Source organism: Poecilia mexicana, unplaced genomic scaffold (assembly GCF_051168715.1).
Source record: "Poecilia mexicana isolate PSO_F unplaced genomic scaffold, ASM5116871v1 scaffold_12, whole genome shotgun sequence".
Classification (NCBI taxonomy): Eukaryota; Metazoa; Chordata; class Actinopteri; order Cyprinodontiformes; family Poeciliidae; genus Poecilia; species Poecilia mexicana.
This window is the reverse complement of record NW_028263381.1, coordinates 10,265,775-10,292,103: the sequence shown is the minus strand read 5'-3', so window position 1 is coordinate 10,292,103 and position 26,329 is coordinate 10,265,775. Positions and strand designations below refer to the sequence as shown.

The window sequence follows — 26,329 nt, the reverse complement described above, 5'->3', positions numbered from 1 at the left end:
AGGCCTATTGATGGTAAAGTTGTTGAGAAGCTAAGGAGGGCAGGGAAACATCTAAGACATAAAGGACAGTGAACCTCTGCTATACAAAGTCTCTTTCCACTGATTTAAAAGCTCAGAAAAATGAAATCAATTTGTTTTTGAAACTTTTCTTGGTTTATAAATGTACGAGACATATTCAAGGTTCCTCCAAATGTTAAAAATCAAATAATTTCCAGCTGTTTTCGTAACATTAAGGACATTTAAGCACAAAACATTTAGCTAGTTAGAGGTTGTTTTCCATTTGTATCATCAAACACCTTGAGGCTGAAGGTGGCTTCTGACCTCAGTGCTAACTTCTATTGGCATTCTCACACAAATTATAAATCTATAGCTGGACTTCTTTACAATACATAATAAGATGTTTCAGATAGTTTAAAAGCCTATTTAAAACTTCTTCATTTGTGGGTTCGGTGTCAGTAACTAAAACATATTTTGATGTATCAAATGAAAGATGCGACTTTAAATAATCACTAGAGATTAAAACCTGAAGCCTAATTTTTTTAACCCCCAAACATTTTTATTATTCCCAACATTACTAAGTACAAGTTTATATTTTTCTACAGAAATCAGGGGAAATCAGGTGAAATTCTGAGTACAGAAATCTTCAAGATTTCTGAATTCAGGACCCATTCCTGTTGATTTGTTCTGGCTTTGAGCGCAAGAGTGTTACATTCTCAAGATCAAACGTAACACGACTTGAGGATATGAAAGGTTGGTTAAAATAAAAGCTACAGCTTCACAGTTTTAACATGTTTGGCATTCTTTTCTTTTCCCTCCTGTTTAACAAATGATCAGTGAAAAGAAGGGGAATAATGATCCATTTCATCTATTAATGCAGTCTTCAGTGTGATTTCTTTCCGTATGTAAACACCACCTCTTTTACTCATTTCCTTGTGGTTGAGTTGCTTTGGTTCTTTTTCTTCTGTTGCGCATTTCCTATTTTCATGGTATGCCTGTGGTCTGACTCCTTCCTCTACCTACCTGTATTTGTTTTTCATTTAATCATCCTGTTTTGTTTGAACTCTTCTCACATTCTGACACGTCTGGCTGGAAACAAACATGTTTTACCACACTTTGTGTTGATTAACATTCTTAGAACAGTATCGTAATCTTTCCCCCTCGTTTCAACAGACAGTTTCTATGTTGGGTCATAATTTTCAGTTTACAACACGAGTGCAGCGACTTATGTGGTCCAGGAAGTGTTTTTAACTGCAGACACATTTACATATTGAGAAAGATGTTTGGGTTAGATCTGCAAAGTACCAGGTGACTGCTATTTTTGTCATGAAGGAGTTATTCTCGATTCATCTTCTTTTATTTTACTAAAAAATAAAACATAAACGAGGCCAAACGTACGAGGATTTGTAAACTGTATCCAAGTGTTAACCAGTTCTTCAGAAAGGAAGAAACACCTGTCAATGCTAAACACCTCGATAAGTTCAAGAATTGTCTGTTTTGCTTATTGTAACTAACAAAGCCAGCATTTGCTCAAGTAATTTGACCATTTAAACCAAAATTTACATCAGTTTTGTAGCCCAATAGCAATGTTTCAAAGTAAGAGAGCTGACAGCTTAAAAAAAAAAAAAGAAACTTCTGAGAAAATACTTCAATCATCAATAGAAATCTTAGCAAGCTGTTTCCCCAAATGAAACAATCTGCTCTAACAGAAGAACTTTTGGCTTGGGGAATAAAGATTATATCTCATCCTTTAGTTACTGTATTCATAACAATGCGTCTACAAGCCAGACAGACGCCACCATGACTAGATAAGGTCCCGTCTGCCATGATCATGGTGGCACAAACAAAAAAAAAAAAAATGCAGACACCGTGGGAAAGTAAAAAACAGATGGCTGTGAACTGTCAAAGTTCAGGGGAAGATAGAGGATTTCCACAAATATGACAACGGTTGTAAAAACAGTCCAAAAGGATTCAGCGAAAATAATTATGTCATCCAGAAGAAAAACAAAAATCTAAATCCAACAAAACTGCTTTGCTTTGTCTTCATAAGACAACTTGGGGGGAAAATGCCTCAAAGCTGAAACAAAGCCTGAATGTCACCATCATAGATTGCATATTAAAAATGAAATATCAGGTCTCTATTCTGAACTTTGCCATATCTGTTCTAACCGTCTTCAGAATAGGTCTAAAGGTTTTCAAAGGTTATTAATTGGATGGGATAAACAAAGCACATCTCACAGTCCCAACATGGGACCCAAACAGAAGAGACAGGAAAATATGGAATGTAAAATTGGGTTTTATCTCCAGGAACATGTGTGAAAGTTACTACAAAATGATGAAACTAAAACACACAATGAGATAAACAGAAACATTTGGTCTGGTCCATCCAAATCTAATGATGTTTTAATAAAAAGCAAAACATAAAAAAAAGAGGTGAGATGATTCAAATAACAATTAGAGTAAATCAAGTTAATGGCCAGTGGCTTCCATTAAGTTTTTTTTTTATTTGTTTGTTTTGTTTACAAGATTAAATAAACATCCTGTTGGCATTCTCCCTCAGTAGTCATAATTTGATAAATTAATCAAAAAGTGATTGTTCTCTCTGAGAACATAATCTGTTTTGGTTGTTTCATGGAGATGATTTCACCCTTTTTGATCTAATTCTAAAATGTCGCTCTATACAGAGTGTTAAATGATAATTATGGAGCAATAGGTACACATTAAAGCGGCTGATAGCTGCCAGCGAGCCCTGAGGAGTTTTGTTTCGGTTGAAATCCTTAGTGTACGTGTGCTGACGCTCTGTGATTCAAACGGGTTTTTACCACCATCTCACTGCGTCTGTTGAGCTACACAGCAAAGTTCAAACGGACAATGTCTGTGGAAATAACTTCAAAAGATCTGACGCAAGTGAAATTCAACCAAGTTAATGTCTGAATAGCAACATAGTTCGAGTGAATGAATGCATCTCTTATGGGACCGAAACATTAATGGGCCAGTTCACGTCATGTTTTTACCCTGCTCAGTTAACAGCGCCGTCTGCTCTTTGGCACACGTGAAAAACTAAATTCTCCAAACCTAACCTTACGCTTGAAAAATACATGGTTTGCCCCCCCTGACAATGATGCCAATGTTTGGTAACAGTGAGCATGTTTGACAATGAGATGTAAATGAAATAAAAAATGTGGAAAACACTGATCAATGTCTTGAACTATTCCTATTTTATTCATCTTAAATATTTATTCATTGTTCACATTCTTGTTCATAAACCCTGAGAACAACTTTGACACTCAGCAACGGTAGCCAAATCAGCACATACTGCATCTCGGGCCGTTTAGAGTTAAAAGGCTGGCAGCTCAGCAGCTAAGACGAGGCTGAGAGGAGAAAACACAGACTAAAAGATCACAGGAGTCAAGAACATTGTAAGCAGCTTAGTCTAATGCAGTGTCTTTTTCATGAAAGCGGTCTAATGGCTGACTAAACACAGAGCAACACAATACGTGACAGGTTTCTGTGATCATCCTGGACCTCTAGTGAAATGAACTACTGTAAAGGCTGCTACATGGTTAAGTACCAGGAGTGCGCTGCTAATGTAAACAAGATTAAGAGTCAAGTAGATCTGAAAGACAAGGGAATAGCAAACAATAGGCATACATGTTTAATTCAGTATCTAATGTTGCATGCAAAAATATCACTGACCCCAAAAAACACATACTGACTGACTAGCGGTGCAATCTACTGTGAAATTCATACAGATGGAAGAATTTTCCAATATTGTGTGTGCACATCAATTTACTGACATTACCACACCTCAGTCCTTCAGCCTGGTTGTAAAATATAACATGCCAAAGTTTATTATGAATCTGGCACCAGGAAAAAGCAGAAACTGGAAGGAAGGAACATAAGGTAGCAAAGGAAAAAAAAAAATTTGGACATTAAAAAATTTTTTTCAATACTGGCCTGGAAATTGCAGAGATGAGAAGGAACGCAAATTGATATTCAACTTCTAACCAACTCATGATGTAAGAGGAGCTCAGAAATGAGAGAAATCAATCAAACAGGGAATGATTGAACATCGATGAACACCTTTTCTGTTCTGGAAATTGTCTCCTTTATTTGATCTAGAATAATATCCTGAAGCAGACTTTTTATCCCAAACATCCAGTAGTCCACACAAGGATGTTGAAAGCTACAATTTATTGTAACGTATTATCTCTAAGAGCCTTTTGAAAGTACTGAGCCAGCAAACATATTTATGTTCACATCTTTTCCCCATTTATTTATTTATTTTTTATTTAGATTGAAGACAAAGTCATCTTTTCTACAACTTTAGAGGGAAAGTTTGTTCTTGACCTCTTCTGGGAGTCTTGCAACTCTATTAAAATCACATTTAGAATAATGACATTTTCGTCTCATGAGCGCTTCCATTTGAAAAGACTCAAAAGATCTCCGCGCGCCATCTCAGTATTTTGAACCTATGACCTACAGTCAAGGTTTGATTTGAACAGAAAACATTATTGTTCTGATGACCTGTTTTGACTGTGGCTTTGGCGATAGCACATTCAAAACAGGAACCTGGCAAGACTGCCGCAACAAACCGATGGGAAGCCGAGATTCCGTCCAATCTGGGTTATCCATCTGCAACAGAGCAGCATGTGGTAGCATTTTTTATTCCATCTTGTACGCCCTGCTTGAAAACTAGTCCTTATCTTATAAATAACTTAGCTTGCCGTGCGGCTTCCCCCTCTACCCCACAACATCACACACACAATCAGCCTTTCATAAGTAGCCAGGGGATTAGGATAATTGTAAATAACAGCATTCTGTTGTGCATAGACTGTGAATTAGGCTTGCAACACAGATGCAATAATGTATTGCATTGATTTCCACAAGCCTGTGAAGGTGTTTGAAGGCTTCACATGCTAGACATGAGGAGGCAGGGGGAAGGCAGGACAGCCAGCCATAATGAGGACTGATTGTATGTCTGGAGGCAGAGGTGGCTCTCCCTCCTCGACACCGCTGCCTAGCTAGACCTGCTCTCCTCTGTTCTGCAGTGGCAGGCCATAATTAGACAGAAAGCAGGCACACATATGGGAGACAACTGAGTAGGAGGAAGAGGAGGCAGAAGAAATGAAGACAGCGACCAAAATGGGAACGTACAAGACGAGGGGCCGAGGGGTGGGAGTGTGTGTGGGGGAACTGATGGAGACGGAACGAACGCGACAAGGAGGAGACAAAAGGAGCAGAGGAAGGCAAGAGTAGGAGTGAGGAATGCCTGGTGTGTTTGTTCTCCAGCTCAGCACCCAGCTTAATGAGATTAGTCTGGCAGGGGAAAAAATGCCACACTGGGGAATTCAGGTCACATGAAAATAGGCTAGCTAGACGACTGCCTGGCCCTGCGTGCGTGTTTGTCAAGAGGATAAGATTAAGAGGTCCGTGGTCTACTTGAAACCCAGACAGGATTTAAATATGCTGGTTGCTCCTCCTTCTCCTCTCCAACTTTCCAATCTGTTCTTGCGCACTTGTTTTTAACCCCCCCCTCCCCAAAAAAAAGCATATCCTGGAAGGACCAGAGGACACTTGACATCTCTTTCAGTTTCTCTTCGTCTCTTCCTCCTTTTTGTTATTTGTCCTTCCCCGACATTCCTCGGTTTCCAACTCAGCTGCAGAGTCAAGAGTAAAAAAGTTATTGAAAAAGCAGTTTTTAAACAATTAAATAACTTCTTAACAATAATGAATCGCTTTGACTCCTTCCAGTCTGGTTTTCGTGCTCACCACAGCACGGAGACGGCCCTTGTAAAAGTGTTCAATGACATCCATATAAACACAGACTGTGGGAGAACCACAGTGCTGGTTCTGTTGGACCTCAGTGCAGCTTTCGACACTGTTGACCATGACATTTTACTGAATCGACTGGAGAGTTGGGTCGGACTCTCTGGTCCAGTGCTCAACTGGTTTGAATCTTACATAAAGAACAGGAATTTCTTTGTTTCAATTGGAAACTTCTCATCAGAGAGGTCAAAGGTCACATGTGGGGTACCCCAAGGCTCAATCCTAGGACCCCTTCTTTTCAATATTTATATGCTCCCGCTGGCTCAGGTTATAGCAGGAAATAGGATTAGCTATCATAACTACGCGGATGATACACAGCTCTACATCACGATGTCACCAGGTGACTCTGAACCCATCCAATCACTGAACAGATGCTTAGATCAGATAAATGTGTGGATGGGCCAAAACTTTCTCCAGCTGAACAGAAACAAAACTGAAGTTATTATCTTTGGACCTAAAGAGGAACGAACTAGAATCAATGCTCAGCTTCAGTTATTACAACTGAAAACCAGGGATCAGGCCCGAAACCTGGGAGTAGTGATGGACTCTGACTTGAACCTTCAGAGCCACATAAAGACAGTCACAAAGTCGGCCTTCTATCACCTGAAGAACATCTCCAGGATTAGAGGACTAATGTCTCAGCAGGATCTAGAGAAACTCATCCATGCGTTTATCTTTAGCCGTATTGATTACTGCAACAGCGTCTTCACAGGTCTGACTAATAAATCAATCAAACAGCTGCAGCTGATCCAGAACGCTGCTGCTCGCGTTCTCACTAGAACCAGGAAGATAGAGCACATAACACCAGTTCTAAAGTCCCTACACTGGCTCCCTGTAGCTCAAAGAATAGACTTTAAAATACTGTTGTTAGTTTATAAATCACTGAACGGTTTAGCACCACAATACATTAAAGATCTGTTATTGCTGTACCAACCATCTAGACCCCTCAGATCTTCTGGTTCTGGTCTGCTCTGCATCCCCAGAACCAGAACCAAACGAGGAGAAGCAGCATTCAGTTTCTATGCACCACGGATTTGGAACAAACTTCCAGAAAACTGTAAAACAGCTGAAACACTGGGTGCCTTTAAATCTCAACTTAAAACCCACCTGTTTACAGTTGCTTATGGCAATTGATGCCTTCTATGTATTTGCGAGTGACTGGGAGTCATTGCGCGTATATAAAACCCTGTAAATTCTAGACTAACAGGTAACCAATTAATGCACAAAATCCGCGTAGGACAGCGAAAGTCCTAGCGCAAAATTTTTGCGAAACAGGCGGACGGAGCCTGGTGCTGCAAGGCTGGAGGCCTTGTCCTGTTAGGCTGTGATTTTATTATCTTTTTATTACTTTCTTTTTCTTTCTCACTGTTTAACCCTGTAAATTCTAGACTAACAGGTAACCAATTAATGCACAAAATCCGCGTAGGACAGCGAAAGTCCTAGCGCAAAATTTTCGCGAAACAGGCGGACGGAGCCTGGTGCTGCAAGGCTGGAGGCCTTGTCCTGTTAGGCTGTGATTTTATCTTTTCTTTTTATCTTTTTATTACTTTCTTTTTCTTTCTCACTGTTTAAAATTATGTAAAGCACTTTGAAATGCCTTGCTGCTGAAATGTGCTATACAAATAAAATTTGATTGATTGATTGAAAACAGCCCTTAGAAATGAATCTCTCGTTGATCCGATCCTGTTTTACTCGTTTCACCGAGTCCACAGATGCTACCAGGAAGGATGAGTCCATCCGCATGTGTCTGACCAACATCTCTCCGGGTGGTTTTGACCATTTGCAAAACATCTAATAATTGCAACGTTACAAGGTAACGGTTGTGGTCAGCATCAGCGTGTGTTTTCTAAGCTGCCAGTACATGTTTGCCTGGGAATCCTTGTGCATGAGGACAGAGTGTTTACAGACAGACATGCAAATCCCTGTAAAGCAGGAGCTGGCATCATTAAACCAATAGCTTAGAGAATCCCTGGTTGGCCACACTCATTGCAAGCTGTTGCAGGGCAGATAAAGCAGACATATTAGGAAAGAACACTGACTAAGACAGACACAAACAGAGATGGTGGGAGAAGAGACGCAGAGATGAGTCAAAATGTAACCCTTTCCAAATTACCACCAAAAAGTAGTTTGTTGTGAAGTAGGAGGCAGCTTAAAAGCAAAATCAAGTTTGAAGGCAAAAAAATAAATAAAAACAACAAGAAAAGAGGGGGGGGGGGGTGAAACTGCCACATGGACAACCAGAAAGGGTCAGACTGACTGAGCGGCAGCCGGCTGCCCTGGTTGGAAGTTTTTTTTGTTTTTTTAAATGGGTCATTGTCTGACGTGCATTATGGTCTAGCAGCTACGTCATAATCACACCATTCTGTGAAGCACTGTGCCCAGGTCAGCCTCTCATTACCCCCTAGTCTCACACACAATGCACAAAACTTCTTTTGTTGCACAAACACTGAGAATGAGGCAAGCGGCGGCGTCTGCAACAACAGCATGGGCTGCAACAGCAGCAGCAGCACACTGGGCCGTTCAAGGTCTAGGATGTGTTCAGGACAGGCTCTGCGTCACTGTCTGAGGAGAAAAGTTTGAGCCCATTAACAGTGCAAGACCTCATTATCACTTTTTAGGTGTCATCTAGTTGGTTGAGACTTGGGTGATGGAGGAAGAAGAAAAAAAAACAAACAAAAAAACAGCAGTGGGGTTAAAGATAAGAGGGATGACGCCGGCCGCTGCAGGAGAACTCTGGGAGAAAAGTGGGCAGTGCTAATTGATCAGACAGAAGCTGTGCTCTGTTTGCTGCGCCTCAGTCCTGAAAAAGACCAGGGCACAGCAGGGCTGCTCTAATTATCGTTTGGAAGGAGATAATCATTGGAACCCAACATGCTGTCTGCAGGCATGGCTCACCCACTGCTCAGGAATAGATGTAGAGAGCCAGACAAGAGACGGTAGGAGGAGGAGGGATGCATTTTTAATTAAAATACGCAGGTGATGAGCAAAGTAGGTTAGCGCCGTTGCTCGCTGCCTTAATGAGAACTACAAAAACAAGACTTCTGAGATAGAAAGGACAGGATATTTTAATTTTACTTGAGTTTGAATATCAGACTTTGACTATTTCATAAAAAGTCTCAACAGCAAAGGGAAGAAGTGGCCTTCAAATAGCCAACAGTTAAAGTTGAGTACAAAAAAAAAAAGCGTTTTCATGTTTAGGATGGTGTAAATGGTTCCCTGGTTTAACACAACTAGATCAAATGAATGGTTTATTAACTGGATCTCTGCAGTTTGATGTTATATCATTGAGTTAATTCAGCCGTCTAAAGCTGCTCTGACAGAGCAGAGACACATTTAAAACCTGCAAAACCCTCAAGTCTTAAGGAGCTTGACACCCACGGTTTAGGGTGCTGGCAAAGAGGCCTTCCATCCTGAAAAACTATACAACTCATCAATGAAGATAAATTACCAAGTGATCTGGGATATTTAAACTGATGACTGAGAATGGTGTAAATGATTTTTTGACATGCCATTTTTAATACAACATAAATACTAATAGATTTAGTTTTTAATACTCCAATGTGATTTATCAGAAGCAAGTTCCTTGGTTGAGGTTAAAGAAATCTGTATGCAAGTCTGTCATAGGTATGTATAATTTTGAACTGAAATGCAGGCAGAAATAATTCTTCTTTATTTTTTCAAACCAAACAGAAACCAGGTACTCTTTGATAATCACTGTACGTAGCCTGTAGCTCTTTTACATTCTCTCTCTTCAAGGTATTTTCATTCAGAAAGTCCAGAAGCTCTCTGTGTATGTACTAAGTACTAAAGACTCGGTGGTGTGGTTAATTCATTGACTGATAGAAGGATGGACTCTACATTAAAAGGCAGTAAGAAATGTGACAGGGCAATGTAACACTCCTATTGCAATCAATCGGCTGTTCCTTCCAGCTAAACGATTTATGATAGTTAATGCTGACCCCTTTCCTTGCACACTATGCATTAAACATTTTCCATAGCCTTGGAGAATGAGATAAAATCCATGTGGACTCTGGAAAGCGGGGCTATAAACTTCAATAGTCTCAGACAGAGAAGAAAACATACCGTAGAGTCTCGCCTATTTCACAACTGAGTATTTCACAGATTTTTCTGTGGAACCTAACTCTAACTCTAATAACTAATTATTTGCGGAAAATATGCCTTTTCGCAGAGCATATCTAAAATATTTTATAGAAAATGCCACTTGCAAGGCTGAAATACCACAGTATAATGCAACTTAATAGGCTAATGGATGGTATTTGCAAAACAGCTAATCCAGGATCACAATTTATTTTCCTTGGTGCAAATTTGCTGAACACCCAAGAGTGGAGATAAGAAAGCCTCCAGATATGATCTTCTGCAGTAGTGCTAAAATAGTTAATGCATACTGAGGTATACTGGGTATTTGAACTCTTAAAATATGCAGTGTTAAGTTTTTTTAAAGGGGAATATCAGTCATTTGTGGATTTTAGCTATTCATGATTGGTTGTCGTCCCTAACCCCAAATACTGGAGATCCACTGTACAAGAGTCAAACTTGTGAGTTAGTCATGGAAAGTATTTTTGTTTTTTCTTTTTTACATTCAAGTTTCATTGATGGGGAAGTAGACATTTGTTTAGATGAGACAAATACTCACTGTACCTTTTTATTTTATATACAAAAACAGTGCAAATAAAGCTGTTAAATGTTCATGACATGTAGGGGCATCAAGCTATGACTAAGGCACTGTACCAGTCAGTGACTTTACTGTCATAAGTATTTGAGTCAAATCCCCTTTTGTGGTAAATTACACACAAATTCTGACAAACAAACGTTGAAGGCTACTACAAATGCACAAACATGCTCTCTTTTATGATGAAAACTACTCCTCCGTATCCTTGTCTGAATTACAAAGTTCACCAAAACAATTTCTCCTCAACTCTAAACTACAGAGGCTTTAATGCAAGTGAAAATGGCTTTTTGCAAAAAAACAACTGCATATCCTCGTAGAAAAGTGGCAGAATCCTAAAAGCTCTGATAATAAACAGAAGGCATAATGTTTATTATCTGTTGATAAATCCTCTGGCTCTGCTGTTCCCCTTAAACAAGTGGACTGGTGCCACAAAGCTAATGCATGCGTCAACTCTGGCTATTAAAAAGAGATCACAGATTGTGACTCAACCAGGACACATAAACACATAGGCTGGGTGGTCCATGGGGCTGCTGGCAGTGTGCGTCTGGGTGTGTGCGTCCGTACGCGCGTGTGTGTGTGTGTGCTTGCAGGATCTTTCCCAGAAATGTGCAGCAGTAAACAGACTAAGAGGCAGAGAAGTAAGACAACCATTATGACTGGCTGGGAGCATAAACAGAAACACAATGCAATTCAATCCAACACAGAGGGTACGTCTTTCTTTTAATGTTTGCTTGTATGTGCAAGCTCTTTCTGCGACTCGACGGGGAGCGGGGGGCATGAGAGATCCTCTGCTTTGACCGAGACCCTCTATGATGTTCCCCGGGGGCCTCAAGAGGCCCTAAAAACCCTTCACTCTTTCTTCCCTGATGCTAACCAGATGCAGCGGCACCAACACATTCAGAGAGACAGGGGTGTGTTCAGTGTGTATATGCAAGAGACGGAGACCAAGACGTTAGGAGACGAGCAGAAAGCACGCAGCTTTAAGCCAAAGCTTAGAGCGTTTCATGATGTTTTTTTTCATATCCTCCTCTCAGACTCTCCCTCGTAAAGAGAGCAATTACACGTCCAGGACAAGCCCACATTAAACAAACATTAGTTCTCTCGGCAGAGCCAGACTCGGCCAAATTACATTGTTTCCAGATGCCTGTCACAAAAACACATTTACACCCACCCTGAACCCTCCTCCAATCCCTTCCTCTCTGCGCCGCCTGCCAGCTTCTCCTGTTTCAATTGTTCTTTTCTCCTCACATTTTGACCTCCTTTATCTCTCTCTGTAGTTCCCTAAACTTCCACACCTCTCAAGTTTAGGCGTGGCTTTGTGAACAACTCCAGAGGCGTCTGTTTTCAATTACGCCGTCACAACCACTAGCAGGAGATGAGAAGAGCCCTGGGATGGAGGAAACAAAGGAGCTGGTATAATGAGACAAGAGGAGCTTCCGTCATGTGTCGCATCTGCCAAACCAGTGATAAGCCTCATTCAGAGCTTGAGCTCATTACAACTGCTCATATAAGAAACATTATGCATGAAGTTTCACAGAAATCTTATATCAACAAGAAGAATATTAGTCCAGAAGAAAGCGATGCCGTTTAAATTCATTTTTGTAACATTCCATGCATAAAAAGACGAACAAAAATAACCCTCTGCATAATTTTCTTCCATCTCATTTCTTTGACATTTTCAAAAATAGCTTTGCAATTGTTTTAGATCTGGGAAATAATCATAAAAAGTTTATGAGCCAAGACACAAATGTCTCAAATTTGCATATCTTGTAGCCTTAAGGCAGACTGTCAATAATCGTTTCATATTTCTCAACAATGAAACTTATAAAACATTGTAGGATCTTTATGATTTTACTAAAAGTTTCTGCTGTGGCAGAAAAAATACATAAATATATAAATATGTGTCAAACATCCAGTAACATCCATTATTCCTGATATGACATGAATCTTGGCTGTTAATGATTTCTTTCTTTCCCATTACTCCTTTCAGATCATCCTCTCATTAGGGAATGGGACCGTAATGCAGTTTGAGCCTAACATGACTAATTACTTAACTGCATTGTTTTGCAACTAGAATTAAACTGGAATATACGCAATTGAATTTAAATCCATCTTTATGTTTGAACTGAAGTGACTGCACAACATATTTCACTAAAATCTGTTGATTTTGTAAAGTGCCCTGAGACAACATTTGCTTTGAATAACAGCTACACAAACAAGATGAATATAACCGAGTGGAATTGAAATCCGTGGTCTTTTTTTTTTGTTTTTTGTTTTTTTTTTATAAGGAAGGCAAGTGTTTCCTGTAGAACTCGCTGAAAGGCTAAAACAACCACAAAGCAGAATCATCTCACTCGTGAAACATTTAAATCATGATTATTACCTTGGCTATTTGTCACTTCTACGTTGTTTTTCTCACCTGCTATGATGGAGGTTAAAAGACACCAACATTTAGATCAGTCACAAACACAATGGACACAGTAGCACTAAAGTTTCTGAAGAATGCTTAATTGCTTTGTTACTTGTAATTTTCCTTGTAAGATGAAATCAGAAGATGCTTGTTTTTATAAAGTCATTATTGTCACTAGAAAGGGCTGCGAATGCTGCAAAACACTTACTTGAGATGACGAGCGGCAATGGAAATTTGGTTTTCAAGGAACTGGGGAAACATGATTTTAAATAAAAAATGTGTTTTGTAATAAAAAAAAAATAAAAAAAAATGTCTTGGAAACTGGAATGGTACCATTTATGAACTAGCATCAGGGAATTATGCACTGCTAAAAAGATTTTTACAGAAAAACAAACAGCATTTCAAAACATTTCCATTCATCATAATCACAAAGTTTGAGTCAAGTTGGAACCTTAGTTACAGTATTAATCATCCACATTCGTCATGAGTCAATGAAGGAGCCAACCATTTCAAGGAGCTGCCACTGTTGTCAGATGCCACACCTAAAAACCGCTCGAAGCCGACATCACAACAGGCTGAGTAATTTAAATTTTTAGTTTTTTTAGCAGGAAGAGAGCCTGAAGCCTAGCATGAGAAACTCTCCTGAGGTTGTACTCAGAAGTGCTTTCTTAATAAGCAATTACCATGAAAGGTAAGACATGGGTAACAAGTCAGGATTATGAAAACAAGAGAAAACAGAGTTCTTATTTCACAAGAGCCACCTGCTGCATCTTCTTGAACAGAATAGAAGTAAAGTGAGAGGAAAATGAAGTTAGCTGCAAAATGTTGTTTAAAAAATGCCTTAGAAATGTAATCACACCGGGAAAGATTTTTCAGACAATAGTCACATTGTGCACGATTATAAAAAAAAGTAAAAGTACAGATAGTATGAGACTACAAGTATTTGAAGTCAGAGCCCCACAAATAAAAATACAGCTCTTACAAAAACAAATAAAAAACATTTTTGATTATTGAATAGGCTACTTCCAGTTTTCCAATTTCATTACTAAGAAGCACTCCATAACTGTCTATGTATTTCCATGTATTTTTTTTATATATTAATTTACGCATCATGTAAAATTGATCATTGTCACAATAAATCAAAATCCTGATGATGATGAAAGAAAATTAACCACAGTAAAAGGTACAGTAAATATAGCAGGTGTTGTTTCTCTAGTAGTAGGTAGTACTGTTTAGGTATCTGACGACGACACATTCGCGCTTTTGGATAGATTTTTACCCAGAATGCAAATGGAAAAAACCGTGAGTGAAACGGTGACTGACGAGTATATATTCCATTGAGGGAAAGTAAGTTTCACATTTGCTCAAAAGCCCCCTGGTGGTTGAAGAAAAATCCACATATAAACCGGAAAATACAATATATGAAAAAAAACACTGAATGCTCTCTGGTATGAGCAGGCGGGCCGGATCCGGCATTGTTCAGGGGGCCGGACCAAATGACGTGGCGGGCCGGATCCGGCCCGCGGGCCGTAGTTTGGGGACCCCTGGAATAGAGGAAGCTGGAAAAAGTGCACTAAAAATAAAACAATTACTACACTTCTCATTTTCAATTTATGCACTTCTTTGTGTTTGGTATTTCACATAAATGCCTAATAAATTGCATCAAGGTTTATGGCTGTAACATTAAAAGTTCCAGGGTGCGACTCCTTTTACAAGACACTGTATGTTTCTGTTTTGTGTAAGTGTGTGTCCGTGGTCTGAAGCCAAACAACACATGGTACTTTTTTCATCAGCAGATGTCAATATTCCTCTAGAGCTGGAGAGTAGACATGGGAACCAATGTCACATATAGTTGGTGTAGACTAAGCTGAAGGATAAAGGCTGTATCAGAAAACTTGATCGACTCTTTTCTAGGTCTGTGACCCAGACGCTTTTCAAGGAAAAGACAACTCTTGCAAAATTCCCAAGAAATATGCTGAAGATTTGCCACATGCCCTTGAGCAACACACTGAATTTTTGACAAATGCACCAGCACTGTTGTGCAGATGACCCTTCACTTTGACTTCTGGCTCCATATTCACAGAGTTGCCTCATCTCCCTAAACGGATGTCTTTAGCGCAGCAAGACTCGTGTGTTTTCCCATCGTTAGCCGAAAACAATGCTCAATATTGTTCGAATGCGATTAAAACGGCATTAAAAACAAGCCTATAAGGAATGAGATGTCTCAACAAGGCTGGTAATTTAATTGGATTGCATGTGCTTGTGTGCTTCCACATGTGTGGTGACATGTTTTTGTACGGGGCCTCATCAGACAGACACTAAAATAAGGGAAAAAAAACACCAACATAAAACCAACATATCCATGTAGACACACTACATTATCCTGAAGGAAGGAGTCTTTGATAATAGATGTAATCATATCTGTCAGCCATCAGAATTTCCTTATCTGTTGTGTCCAATATTGACATAAATGCATCATGGACTCGCTTGTAGGTATTTTAGTAAAAATGCACCTAATTGGTCAGTAAAAGGTTGGAATAAATGCAATGACAGGATTTGGTCAATATAGCATATTGTGGGCTGCTCTGAAGACCAATCCTGAGTTCTCAGACATGTCAATGAAACTTGAGTAAATTCAAATTATTTCCTTTAACTCTAAATCATTTAATTAGAAAAACGACTGTTATGATAAATACGCTATTGTAGGCAACTTTTACATTTTTATTAGCCTGGATTTTAAATGCTTTGCACAGTACTAAGAGGTGTGCAATTGGAAAACCAGGATTAAGCATCCGCTTAATTTTCCCCAACTTGGGACATGGGATTCTAATTTCTTGAAGTACAAATTTAACACATTATTACTTCACTGCATCTTGTGAAAGAAAACACCCCTCATGTTCTTCATATAAACATTCACTACACTCTGAACACCATATCTAGTCGTCCTTACATATTTTCCCAGTTAAATGCCTTCCTTGTTCCACTAATGTCTTTTAAAAAAAAATCCCAGCACCGCACATTAAAGGGTCACACATGTCTGTGTCAAATTCTTGTTTCTTATCCATGTAGACATAATTCAGCAGCTATTAATAAACTTTATTCCCCACTTAGAGAAAGTGTGAGTGTGTGTGCTTTACTCACGTAGTCTGGCAAGGCTGTGTTGTCTCCTTGTCTGCCTCTTAGAGACTGTGTTGCCTGCTCCAGAACCTTGTTGTGCTTTTTGGAAAGCAAAGCAAATAAACTGATGGGAAAAACAGAGAGACAGAAAGAGAGACATAAGACTGAGAGCTCCAGCATCTGATGAATGGCACAACAAGTTAAGCACAAAGAAGCCAAGTAGCCAGCTGGAAAGTTTTCCATTTCTGAAACTAATAGATGATTAATGCTGAAATGGTAGTCTTCGTTCTCCTTTGAAAGCCAGAAGCCTCCCTTTATGACAGACGATTATTGAGACATAACTGTTTTTATTTCTAAATGAAGCTTTTCAAAAGTAATGATTATTAATAATGAGTCTTCAAAGTAATCCAGACTTTCTCATGGGATGATTTAGAAATTTCAGGAGTTGAAAATCCACAATTTATGATTATTTAACTAAGTCGTCCTCTAAAATTATTTCTAAAACTTCTTTTTGGTACAGATGAATGTTTCACTTTTAGTCTGATTTGTTTTACCATTTGTTTTTGTGTTTGTGGGCGACTGGACCACAGTACACGTAAGGATAATGTATGACTACATGGGTGCAGACATGAAGCCAGTCTGATGGAGTGACTTTGGGTTTGAGTAACTCAACGGACAGATTTATGTTTGGGGGGAAGGGGGGGGAGAGCTCCATGTTTTATGGTTTTTTTCCTCATTTCATCCATTTTTAACATTCAGGTTTGTAACATTTGTGGTCCCGGTAGAGGACAAACCTTTAATTTGCATTCCAAAAGTAAAATTTACTCTATTCCAAGAAATGCAAAGGGCTGAAGAAACACAAGGAGCGCTCTGATAAATCCCCACTAAAGACCCACATGTTCATCTGTCAGCACAGGAAATATACACATGCAAAATACCACCGTGGTCTTGATCCAAGAAAATTGGCCGAATGAAGGAACTGGATCAACTATGTGGAGATCTCCCTCTCATCTCCAGATCTGCTGCTCAAGGCTCTATTAGAATCATATAAAGAGCTCTTGTTCTAAACTATCTGTTTTTTTTTCTATTTCAAATGACAGACCACCAACCAAGCTCCACCTGGTGTGTTAACATACAATACTGCAGGATGACTAGTTGGTCTGTCCCCACTTCAACCTAAACTGAAGCAGTGATGAAAAAAAGACTTAAGACTTTTATATGTAACTTAAGCCTAAAATGTTTTTTGCAATGTAAAAAAACAAAACAAGGAAAACTGGTACAAAGTAGATTAAAGCTTTTATTATAGTGTATAAATAAATCCACTACATCTCAGTAAATTAAAATACGTGATCCAATGAGGCTCCTTTGTCAGCTTACCAGTATCTTTTAAAAATAACCTCTGAGCATGTTCTAAAGATATTTTTAATTAAGCTGGCATTTCTGAATTTAAAGTGTTTAGTTGGACTGATGTAATATTCTAATTTTAAATACTGTTTTCACCAGTTGTAAGCAGAAAATTATAATTAACAGAAATAAAGGCTGAAAAACATCCGTGTGTGTCTGTCATTAATTTAAATAATGTGTTTCACTTACAGAACTGAGTTGCTGAAATAAATCAACTTTTCAATAATATCCTAATTTATTGAGATGCACCCGGATTTTATGAGATGTTGGCGAAACAACAATATAACTTGGCATTGTGTCAACATATTTGCACTCCGATTCAGTTTTCTTACTTCATGAAGTCTGAACTGTTGCTAACCTACATCACAGTGCCACATACTTGCACGTAGCCTGACGCCGGTCTGCATTTTTTCCCCAGATACTTTCCACACAAAACACACAGAAGATGCACTGCATTATTTTATGTTCCCTGACTCCCATCTCTAGCCAATGGTGACCTGATTTGAGTCTACAGATGCATAAGCTTACATAAGAGCATTTCTGCAAGGGAGCAACAATGGGCATAAAATAATAAGGAAGGCAACATCAACAGCAGCATCTAAGATTCTCTCTGAGGTCAGACGTGGGGCAGAGTTCAGTGCACTCTGGCTGACATTTGGAAATTCCTGGCAGGAAATTCCCTTTATCTTGCAGCAGGCCGACCAGCTAAGCCCAACCCAAGCAATCACACTGATCATCATCATCATCAGACATAGTCAGTTGCTCTACATTAATGCTGGGCACAAGTGTACACACTGAGACAGTTTTCCTCTCGGTCTGAAACCACCAGAGTCACAGATAGGGAGAGGAACACAGGCAGCGAGATAAGAGGATCCTTGAATTTGCGTGAATGTGCGCACGTCTTCAAGGAAGGAAACGTTCTTTCCCGTGTGCGTGGAGTGAACAAACAGCCATGAATGACCTGATGTCACTTAGTGTGAGTGTGTGTGTGTGTGTGTGTGTGTATGTGCTTTGGTTTGGGCTTCATCCTCTTCAGCCTTCTATTGAGGCTCTTTGTACAGAGAACAATGTTATGCAACATTAGGAAAACCAAGGCAGAGACTCAGTAGCCTTTGTCAGGTAACAAATGACATTTTAAGACATTAAATATGTAACTTTTAAAGAATAAATGTGCTTATGTTTGAATTGGCCCTTTGTGGCCATTCTAACATAGTAATTTTTCAGAGATCTGACAGGACCTCCTTGAAAGCCTCCTTGAGTCCTTCAAACATAATTATTGTCATTATGGATAAATAGCTCGATTTATTCCTTGACTGACCATAAAACCATTTTTTTCCAGAAGACATTTAGGTTGTATTCATATCAATAAAACTTTATTTCAGTGTTTTTTTCAACAGCAATTAGTTACATGGGTAAACATCACAGGTAATTGGAGAAGAATCAGCTGCCCATAGCATCCAATCAGCACAATAAGATGGGATTTTCCCAACAACTGCCACTACCTGTATTCTGGCACAGTTGGTAAACTAGGTGGTTAAAATATCACCTAGTTTAGATATTTAAACATGTTTTATTCTCAAATATGGGCACAGTCCTATTTAAAAAAAAAAAAAAAAAAAGGTTAACGTCAACATTAAATGTTTTCAAGTGGTTATATTGTTGTATAGTCTATGTGTTGGCTTTGCATTCTTATGCAAGTTTAATCATTGAAATAAATCCAACAAAATCTCCAGTCAGTTCTCCAAGTTACACTAGGTTTTAGAACATAAAATCATTTTTCAGATACTGAACTGCTGACCAATGTAAAAAAAAAAAATTAAAAAAAAGTCATATCCTTTTTTAAATATTATTGATTGAAGCATACCCAACTGTGATTTTCCTTAACGTTTAGACCCCTATTTTCTTTTTTAAGCTGTGCTACAGACATAACCTTGCTGCATATGTTAAGTTGTAAAAACACCACCACACAACAAGCCAACAAGACATTTTTGGTACAAATGCCATTACACTCCTGATATGGCTCAGTATGCACTTACCTGATGATGCGCTGAGCGGCATACTGATGGAGACTTCGAAACTGGGCTGACATGTTGGCAAGTGCAGCAAGACAATTGGTGTGTAGGTACTTATCCTGACAATGCACACAACACAGCAAAGAACCAGTTTACCAGTTGAGTACTGACTGACCTCCTCAAAAGATGTGTTTGTGTGCGAGTCTGTTTTACCCTCGTCCGTGTCATGTTGAACTGGATGGTGCGAATGACAACCAGGATGAGCAAACTTCCAAGCGAGATCTCTGTCAGTGACCTCTCCGTGTACCATGAAATGTTTTTCAACACCTGAGAGACGACAAGGGGACAGTTGTGACACACGGCTGCTGGAAACTTTATGAATGATTGACTTTAGTGCCAGGAAGTGAAGATTTCGTTTCTTCACTTCCAGACGTGAACTGTGGCATGCACAACAAAGTGTGTGTCTACCTACCACCTCATGGATGGAGCGATTGAAGGCATCGTCCTCCGTAAGAATAAGAAGAATAATAAGGGCCATGTAGACATGGTGGGAATTTCTGTCCTCTACATGGTAAAGGATCTCGAGGATGGGCAAAACCTGAGAAAACGGGGGGGGTGAGAAGGGAGATGGAGAAAGAGTTCAATATTTACACATAAAGCTTTGTAAAATTAAGTGGTATAAGGTAGAGTCAGAAAACTGATCAGCTAAAGCTGGGAATATACAGATTTGTTGTTATTGTCAGAAAAAGTGGCTTAAAAACTTCAAAATAAATGGCTAATTTCTTGTAACAATATAAAGTCACGCTGAATATTTATTTGAGAAAATTACAAACAATTTGGGAACGTCAATGGAGAAAGAAAATCCCAACGTTGGATCAAATATCATGTTTGCAAAGACTGTATACTGTAACATGAAATAACTGGCACTGGTTCCTACCGACAGAAAGAGCACCATCTGTCACTGCGCACACCTATGCCTGTTTACTGAACCGTAGCGTTTGGTCATAAATCAAACAATATCGCTTCTATACCAGCCTGAATGGATAAAAAGAAAAATTACAAAGGCACTCAATGACACTAAAATAGATTTTTTTTAACCACGGCTGTTCCTTCCACCTTCCTGAAAATATCTAACTGCGGGAATATCGATAGAAAAAGAGGAGCTTTACAGCCTCCCCCCACCCACCAGATTGTCCATGTCAGTTCTTGACAGGATGTACGTCCTCATGTTGGCGTTCTGGTGGAGCAGGGTGTAGAGCAGCAGAGTGGCCTGGTCGGAGCGCTGCTGCTCACACAGAGCGGTGTACAGGCTGTTGAAATTGATCTGGAATGTGTGAGGTGGCTCCACAGGCAGAGACGATGTGTCTACAGGAGGAAGGGTAAATATTGCGAGGATTACTACCAACACTGTTTTATTGCCATCTGGCACAAGTCACACGAGTGCTGTGTATAAGAGTTTTGAAGCTATACAGCAGAACGTAGCGAATACCTTGTCTTTCGTACAGTCATTACCTTGTGTATTTCTGAAACAAGTGATAGCCTGGCGGAAGGGGTTGGGCCAGTCGGGCCCGTCTGTTAGATTGGCCAATACCAGCAGCAGCAGGAGGCTCTGATTGGATAAAGGTAAAAGATTGTTGTCCTGGTCTATCCCAGCTCTACTACCAGCTCCACCAAGAGTGAAGACACTCCACAGACCACCTAGAGAGAAAGAGCACAAGTAGCACCAAGAAATATTTACTTAGATACAAGATGCAAACATTCACACAAAGTTTGATTTTTAGGATATACTGAACCATTTGAAAGAATTATATCGTACTGTAATGCTTTAATTTCATAAAATAGAGAATTAATTTCATTTGATAGAAGAGGAGCTTCAAAAAACAAACTGTATTTGGTGAAAAACAGAGACACAAGTCAAAGCTAAAAAGTGAAAAGAGGCTTTAGGTTTATTTAGGCTTCTTGAAATCACTTGTTGACTAGAACTGACTGATTTTTTTAGCGTATGCAGGTCCAACCAGCTATTGAGAAACCCCCAAGTTTGATCCTTTTATTTTTGATGCATAAACATATCAAACCTAATTGCTAACAGGGTGTTCAAACCAGGACACTCTTTGGTGCAGAATTTATTACTGCAAGAACACTCAAAGATGGCCATTTTCAGTATCGGTACAGAGTTTAGCATAATGCCAGAGAAAAGGTTAAACACAAGAAATTGGTTAGCTTTTTCTAAGAAAACTATAGGTTTCCCCAAAATATACATAAATCCAGGATGCTCACAACAGGAAGACTAGAAAAAATATTTTGAATGAATAATTAGGGAAGCTTATCAGTGCAAATCTACCTGGTAACCTATCAGGTAAGCCATCGACCAAATGGAAATGTGTCAACTTGATGTCCTAAAAACCATCCTTGAATTTCAACATACTCAATTGGGAGCTTTCTGTTTTTGGAATAATGAAAAAAATCCAGCTATTGTAGAGAGCAAGATTCTTTATTCTGACATTTTCTCCATTTTACAAACAAGTGCCACCTTACCTCCAACAGAGTGAAGGTTCTGATGAAGATGATGTCAAAAGTCAAATCGAAAAGAATGAAGATGGTAAATAGTTTACAGTCAGCTGACATTAAGAAGACTGTTTAAGATCTTAAAGGATCTCTTTGTGAGACAAGCGGATAGGGGGGAACCAGGCTGAAATTGTTCATAAAGTCTTTTGTCAACAAACTGGATATGAACCCAAGATGGGATTATTTTTTTAAATGTTCACTACTGGCTTCTCATTGTCAATTAGGACACTGGTGGGCTTTAGTCAAATATTTAGATCACTTTTTTTACTTCTGCTGGATTTTAACAGCAAAACTGGATTTAAGGACCAATAAGACGTAACAGATCCAACTTTGTTCACAACTTAGTTGAAGTCTTTTTACAGACCTGACTTCAAGCAGGATTGTAAGCAGTTACAGTACAGTGATGTGATCCAGTAAAAATACCCACAACTACTTTTTTAATAGAACAGCTTTTTAGTGCTTGGTATTTTCAAACACGACTAAAGCTCTTTTCACGAACGTTTCCACATTATGGCTGTAAATACAAGCCACTTGTTAAAATGCCTCCCCTTTTCATAAGTCAATCTTTCAACAAGGTCATGTCCTCCAATAATACCTGCTGACATAAATGACATTGGCATTGCGGGTTCTCTAAGTGGGAACAGCCATGCTGGTTTTAGCTACTTACACCTACTCACCCAATACTCTCTCATAAACTCTCTTGGTAGCTCAGATGTGTGACAACAACAGGACTTTAAGGCCCTTTATGCAAGTTACACTGAAATATCAAGAAGACATCTCTATATGTGAAACGGGCTTGAAATAAATTTTCAGACATTAAACTAAAACCTCTAAATGTATGAGCAAAGAGAAAAAGAATAAATAAAAAATGAAAAATTGGATAAATATTATATTGCTCAAAATATTTGGTGCAACTCTGTTATCATATTTGCCATTGGTTTCTATTAAACAGCTTAGACCAAGACATTAATATTCATCTGGAGTCATGCTTCTTTCCACATGACAAAATCCAGTTCAATATTTACTCTTGTTTGGTTTTGCCTGAGGGAAATCTGTCACTTGAGCTGCTAAACGACCTATTTCCCTCAGTGCTAAGTCATAAATTGTGCCAGCGTTGTAGCAGAGTAGAGTGCATGCAGGAAGTTTATAGATATGAAACTTTACACCTGAGAGCATCAGGTGTGAAGGAGTAAAGGTGCAACCACACATGTAAATAATGAGATGAAAATCTCCCTAAAAATTACGTCAAAAGCAGTGAAGGCTGCTAGAAATAAGTGTCTTTTGTCACATTATTATTATGACTTTCCCAAAGGACTATTTGCACTCGGACTGACGTAATCACAGCAAAAGGAGGCACAATGAAGTCACACGGATCATTTCACAGCATCTGAAATTTGAAACAGCATAGACAGTGCCTCAACAAAGAGAAACTGGAACTGCGGGACACACCGAGGGTGAGGATATTTGTTCTGCTGTGGGATCAGAGACACAGACGTCAGAATTTGTTGCAGAGTCACCAAAGCGCTGGCTGACCCTTTCAGGCATTACAAGAAGCATGAGAAACATGAACACCAACGTACACAGATGACTGTCTCTGGCTCCAGCAAGTCTACCTCAACTGCCTGCACGACCAAACAGCATAGAACCAGTGACCGAGTGTTATAGATCAAGCTACTGAGCCTGAGACAAAGACAAGAGGACTTGGTGCCATCTAGAGCTGAAAGCTGGAAAAATCAGAACACCCATCTGTGTAAATTACTAAATGCACACATGGACGTATAATACTTGACGTAATTTATTTGCTAACGTGCTATAACAACCTTCAAAGTGATTTTATGTGAATGCAATTCTCGTGACAAGGGAAAGAATTTCCTATCACATCTGGGCAAAAGGACGACTAATCTTTCTTCTGACCAGAAACAGGAGTGAGAGAAAGGGAAAAGGTGATCCAATGAGAGTTTGGATGGAGTCCTGTTCATTAGATCTCTGGCACCAGAGTGACTGGGCCAGCGGTGTCAGGGAGCCCAGTCTGGCGGCCACGCTTCCTGCACACACACACACTTTATTTCACCTTTGTGGGTGCTGTTTTGTTATCCATCTGGCTTGGTGCCCTCTCCCCGTCTGCCTGCCCGGCACATGAACTAAATAAGGTTATAAAGCTGAGGCTGTAGGATTGCATACAGGAGGAGAGAGAAGTCAGGAAAAGAGAAGTAGTGGTACGATGGACGTCAGAGCTTGGGAGTATTGACGACAACTTATGATGAGACAAAAACTAAACAAAAAACAGAATACTGTTGGCATGGAATGTTCAAATTGTGGTTCTTGTCACCATTTCAACATATGAAATTTAGCATCTGCAAATGACAGCAAAACGTTTTAGGTACAATGCATTCAAAGTCAAATTACCACTTATGTATGTCCTTTATGCTTCCAGCTGATATACAGCTCAGTGATCAATATCTTAAAGCTTAATAAATCTCAATATCATTAACACTGACATGTTTTTTAATCTTGTGCAGACTTTATATCGAGGTAAACCAAGGTTTTAAAAGTTGAAGGTTTTGAATCTGCTAAAACCTTTTTGTAAAGCTGATGTTCATCAAGGTTTTAAGCTCTTTTAGGCTACTGTTTGATTAGAAAGAGGTCATATTAGTTAACTGTTTACAAGCGGTTAATCAGCCAGCAGCAGGTTGACCGCTGGGGCTGATAATCTGACTCAACAAACTTGTACGTTACAGCTTGGTCTTCTTGTGTTACTGAACAGGGCAGAGCGTTATTCACAAAAAAGTCTAGACAAAAATATGAAATATAACTGGTGTTTTTAAGTTTTTGCTTTAGTCAACATCCAAATTATTACAGTGTATACATATGGTAATAGATACACTCAAGTCCAAATTCATTCATAACCAAGTAGATTTAGCTTTAAAGTACTCTTTAAATACAATTTAAATTTATCTCATCTGACTTTCAATTATGCTAAAGTTCTGGAGTAGCCAGAGTCTCCACTTGAGAGCTATATGTTAGAGTGATTTCCAGGAGATCTTCCAACCTCAAGCACCTGGAATTCAAAGGAAAGTCATCAAAATACCACTGAAAACATGCAAAATGCTCGTCAGCAAGAAGACAAAATGTAAACGTAAATATACAGGGTTTCCCACAGTGTATTATAAGCCTTGCAGCCCGCCATGCTTTACTAGCCCCCCGCCAGGCTAAGTGTTGCTTGTTTATGTTTCTAGGAGAAAAAAAAATAATAATAATAATCGGGGTTTTTTTTAAAAGCCGGGCTGCAAGCGTCTCTTTTGCTCTTAGCATTTCACTAGCAGAGCAGATTTATTCCTAAAGGATAGGTTTATAAAATAGATGGGTTTATAGTTTATGCATTTAAACCCGACTGCGAGCGGACCAATCACACAGCTGGCGCCTCTGCGCTTTGCCTCTGCGCTTTGCCTCGCGCGCTGCCGCTGCTTTAGCTCAGGGCGGATCGCGCGCGCCTCCTTTCACTCAAACTGGACACAGGCTGACCTGTATGGATGTTTACATCAACTTACTGTGAGGAATTATGATCCTTTGGAAAACTCTAGGTAAGAGTTTAAAACCCGCCGCGTTAGCTCTGGTTGCGCAGCTCTATGTGAACCACAGGAATAACTTGTAGCGAATTCAGAGGTCGCGTTGTGGAGTGGTGAGAATGATTTATCTTTGTGAACGAACAATTATATGCGAGAAAATTATTTCTCATTATAAAATGATAAATAAAACATCATCAGTCAGCACACACTATAAAACACACAGAGTTCATCTGCCACTAAAACAACTCGTAGCAGGCGTTTCTACGACGGACTGGAAAAATAAAACCAGAGTTCGTTTTACTCCGACTGAAAACCGGCTCGTTCCAAAGGTTAAAAAACTATTTTATTTTCAATACTTTAAGAAAAACCAAAAACAGATTCCATAATCTGTTTTTCGCGCTGCCCATCGTGTGGCTCTGTGTCTGTCTTCGCTGTAAAGTTCATGTCTGTGGTCCCGGTTGGCCGGAGCGTTTGTGGATAACGACCAGCGCTAACCTCATCATGCAGGTTCAGCCCGGTGAGGAGCTTTCGCGCTCTCCTCGGAGTCACGTATCACACTGATTTTATATTATTTTATTATTATTAGTATTATTTTTCCGGTTACACGATGCATCAAACCATATCAAATTAACTACTTTGAGTTAATACGCGCGGCCGCACAGAGATCTGAGAAACTCGTCCCATAAACTCAACCAACCAGAATAGTTTCTCTGACGCTTATTAAAACTCAACAGACACA

General features: G+C 39.3%; 1 protein-coding gene across 4 annotated transcripts in view; it reads right to left on the bottom strand.

The window, feature by feature from the left end:
• Positions 1-26,329, bottom strand: part of dym (dymeclin) — a 51,820-nt gene that overhangs the window by 13,368 nt on the left and 12,123 nt on the right. For all 4 annotated transcript variants that reach the window (XM_014988584.2, XM_014988585.2, XM_088010898.1 and 1 more), the window contains exons 9-14: positions 20,972-21,157; positions 20,646-20,824; positions 19,932-20,057; positions 19,673-19,786; positions 19,484-19,578; positions 16,068-16,167 (exon numbers count right to left, since the gene is read on the bottom strand). In XM_014988584.2, coding sequence (XP_014844070.2) covers positions 16,068-16,167; positions 19,484-19,578; positions 19,673-19,786; positions 19,932-20,057; positions 20,646-20,824; positions 20,972-21,157 — 800 coding nt within the window. The remainder of the gene's footprint in view (positions 1-16,067; positions 16,168-19,483; positions 19,579-19,672; positions 19,787-19,931; positions 20,058-20,645; positions 20,825-20,971; positions 21,158-26,329) is intronic.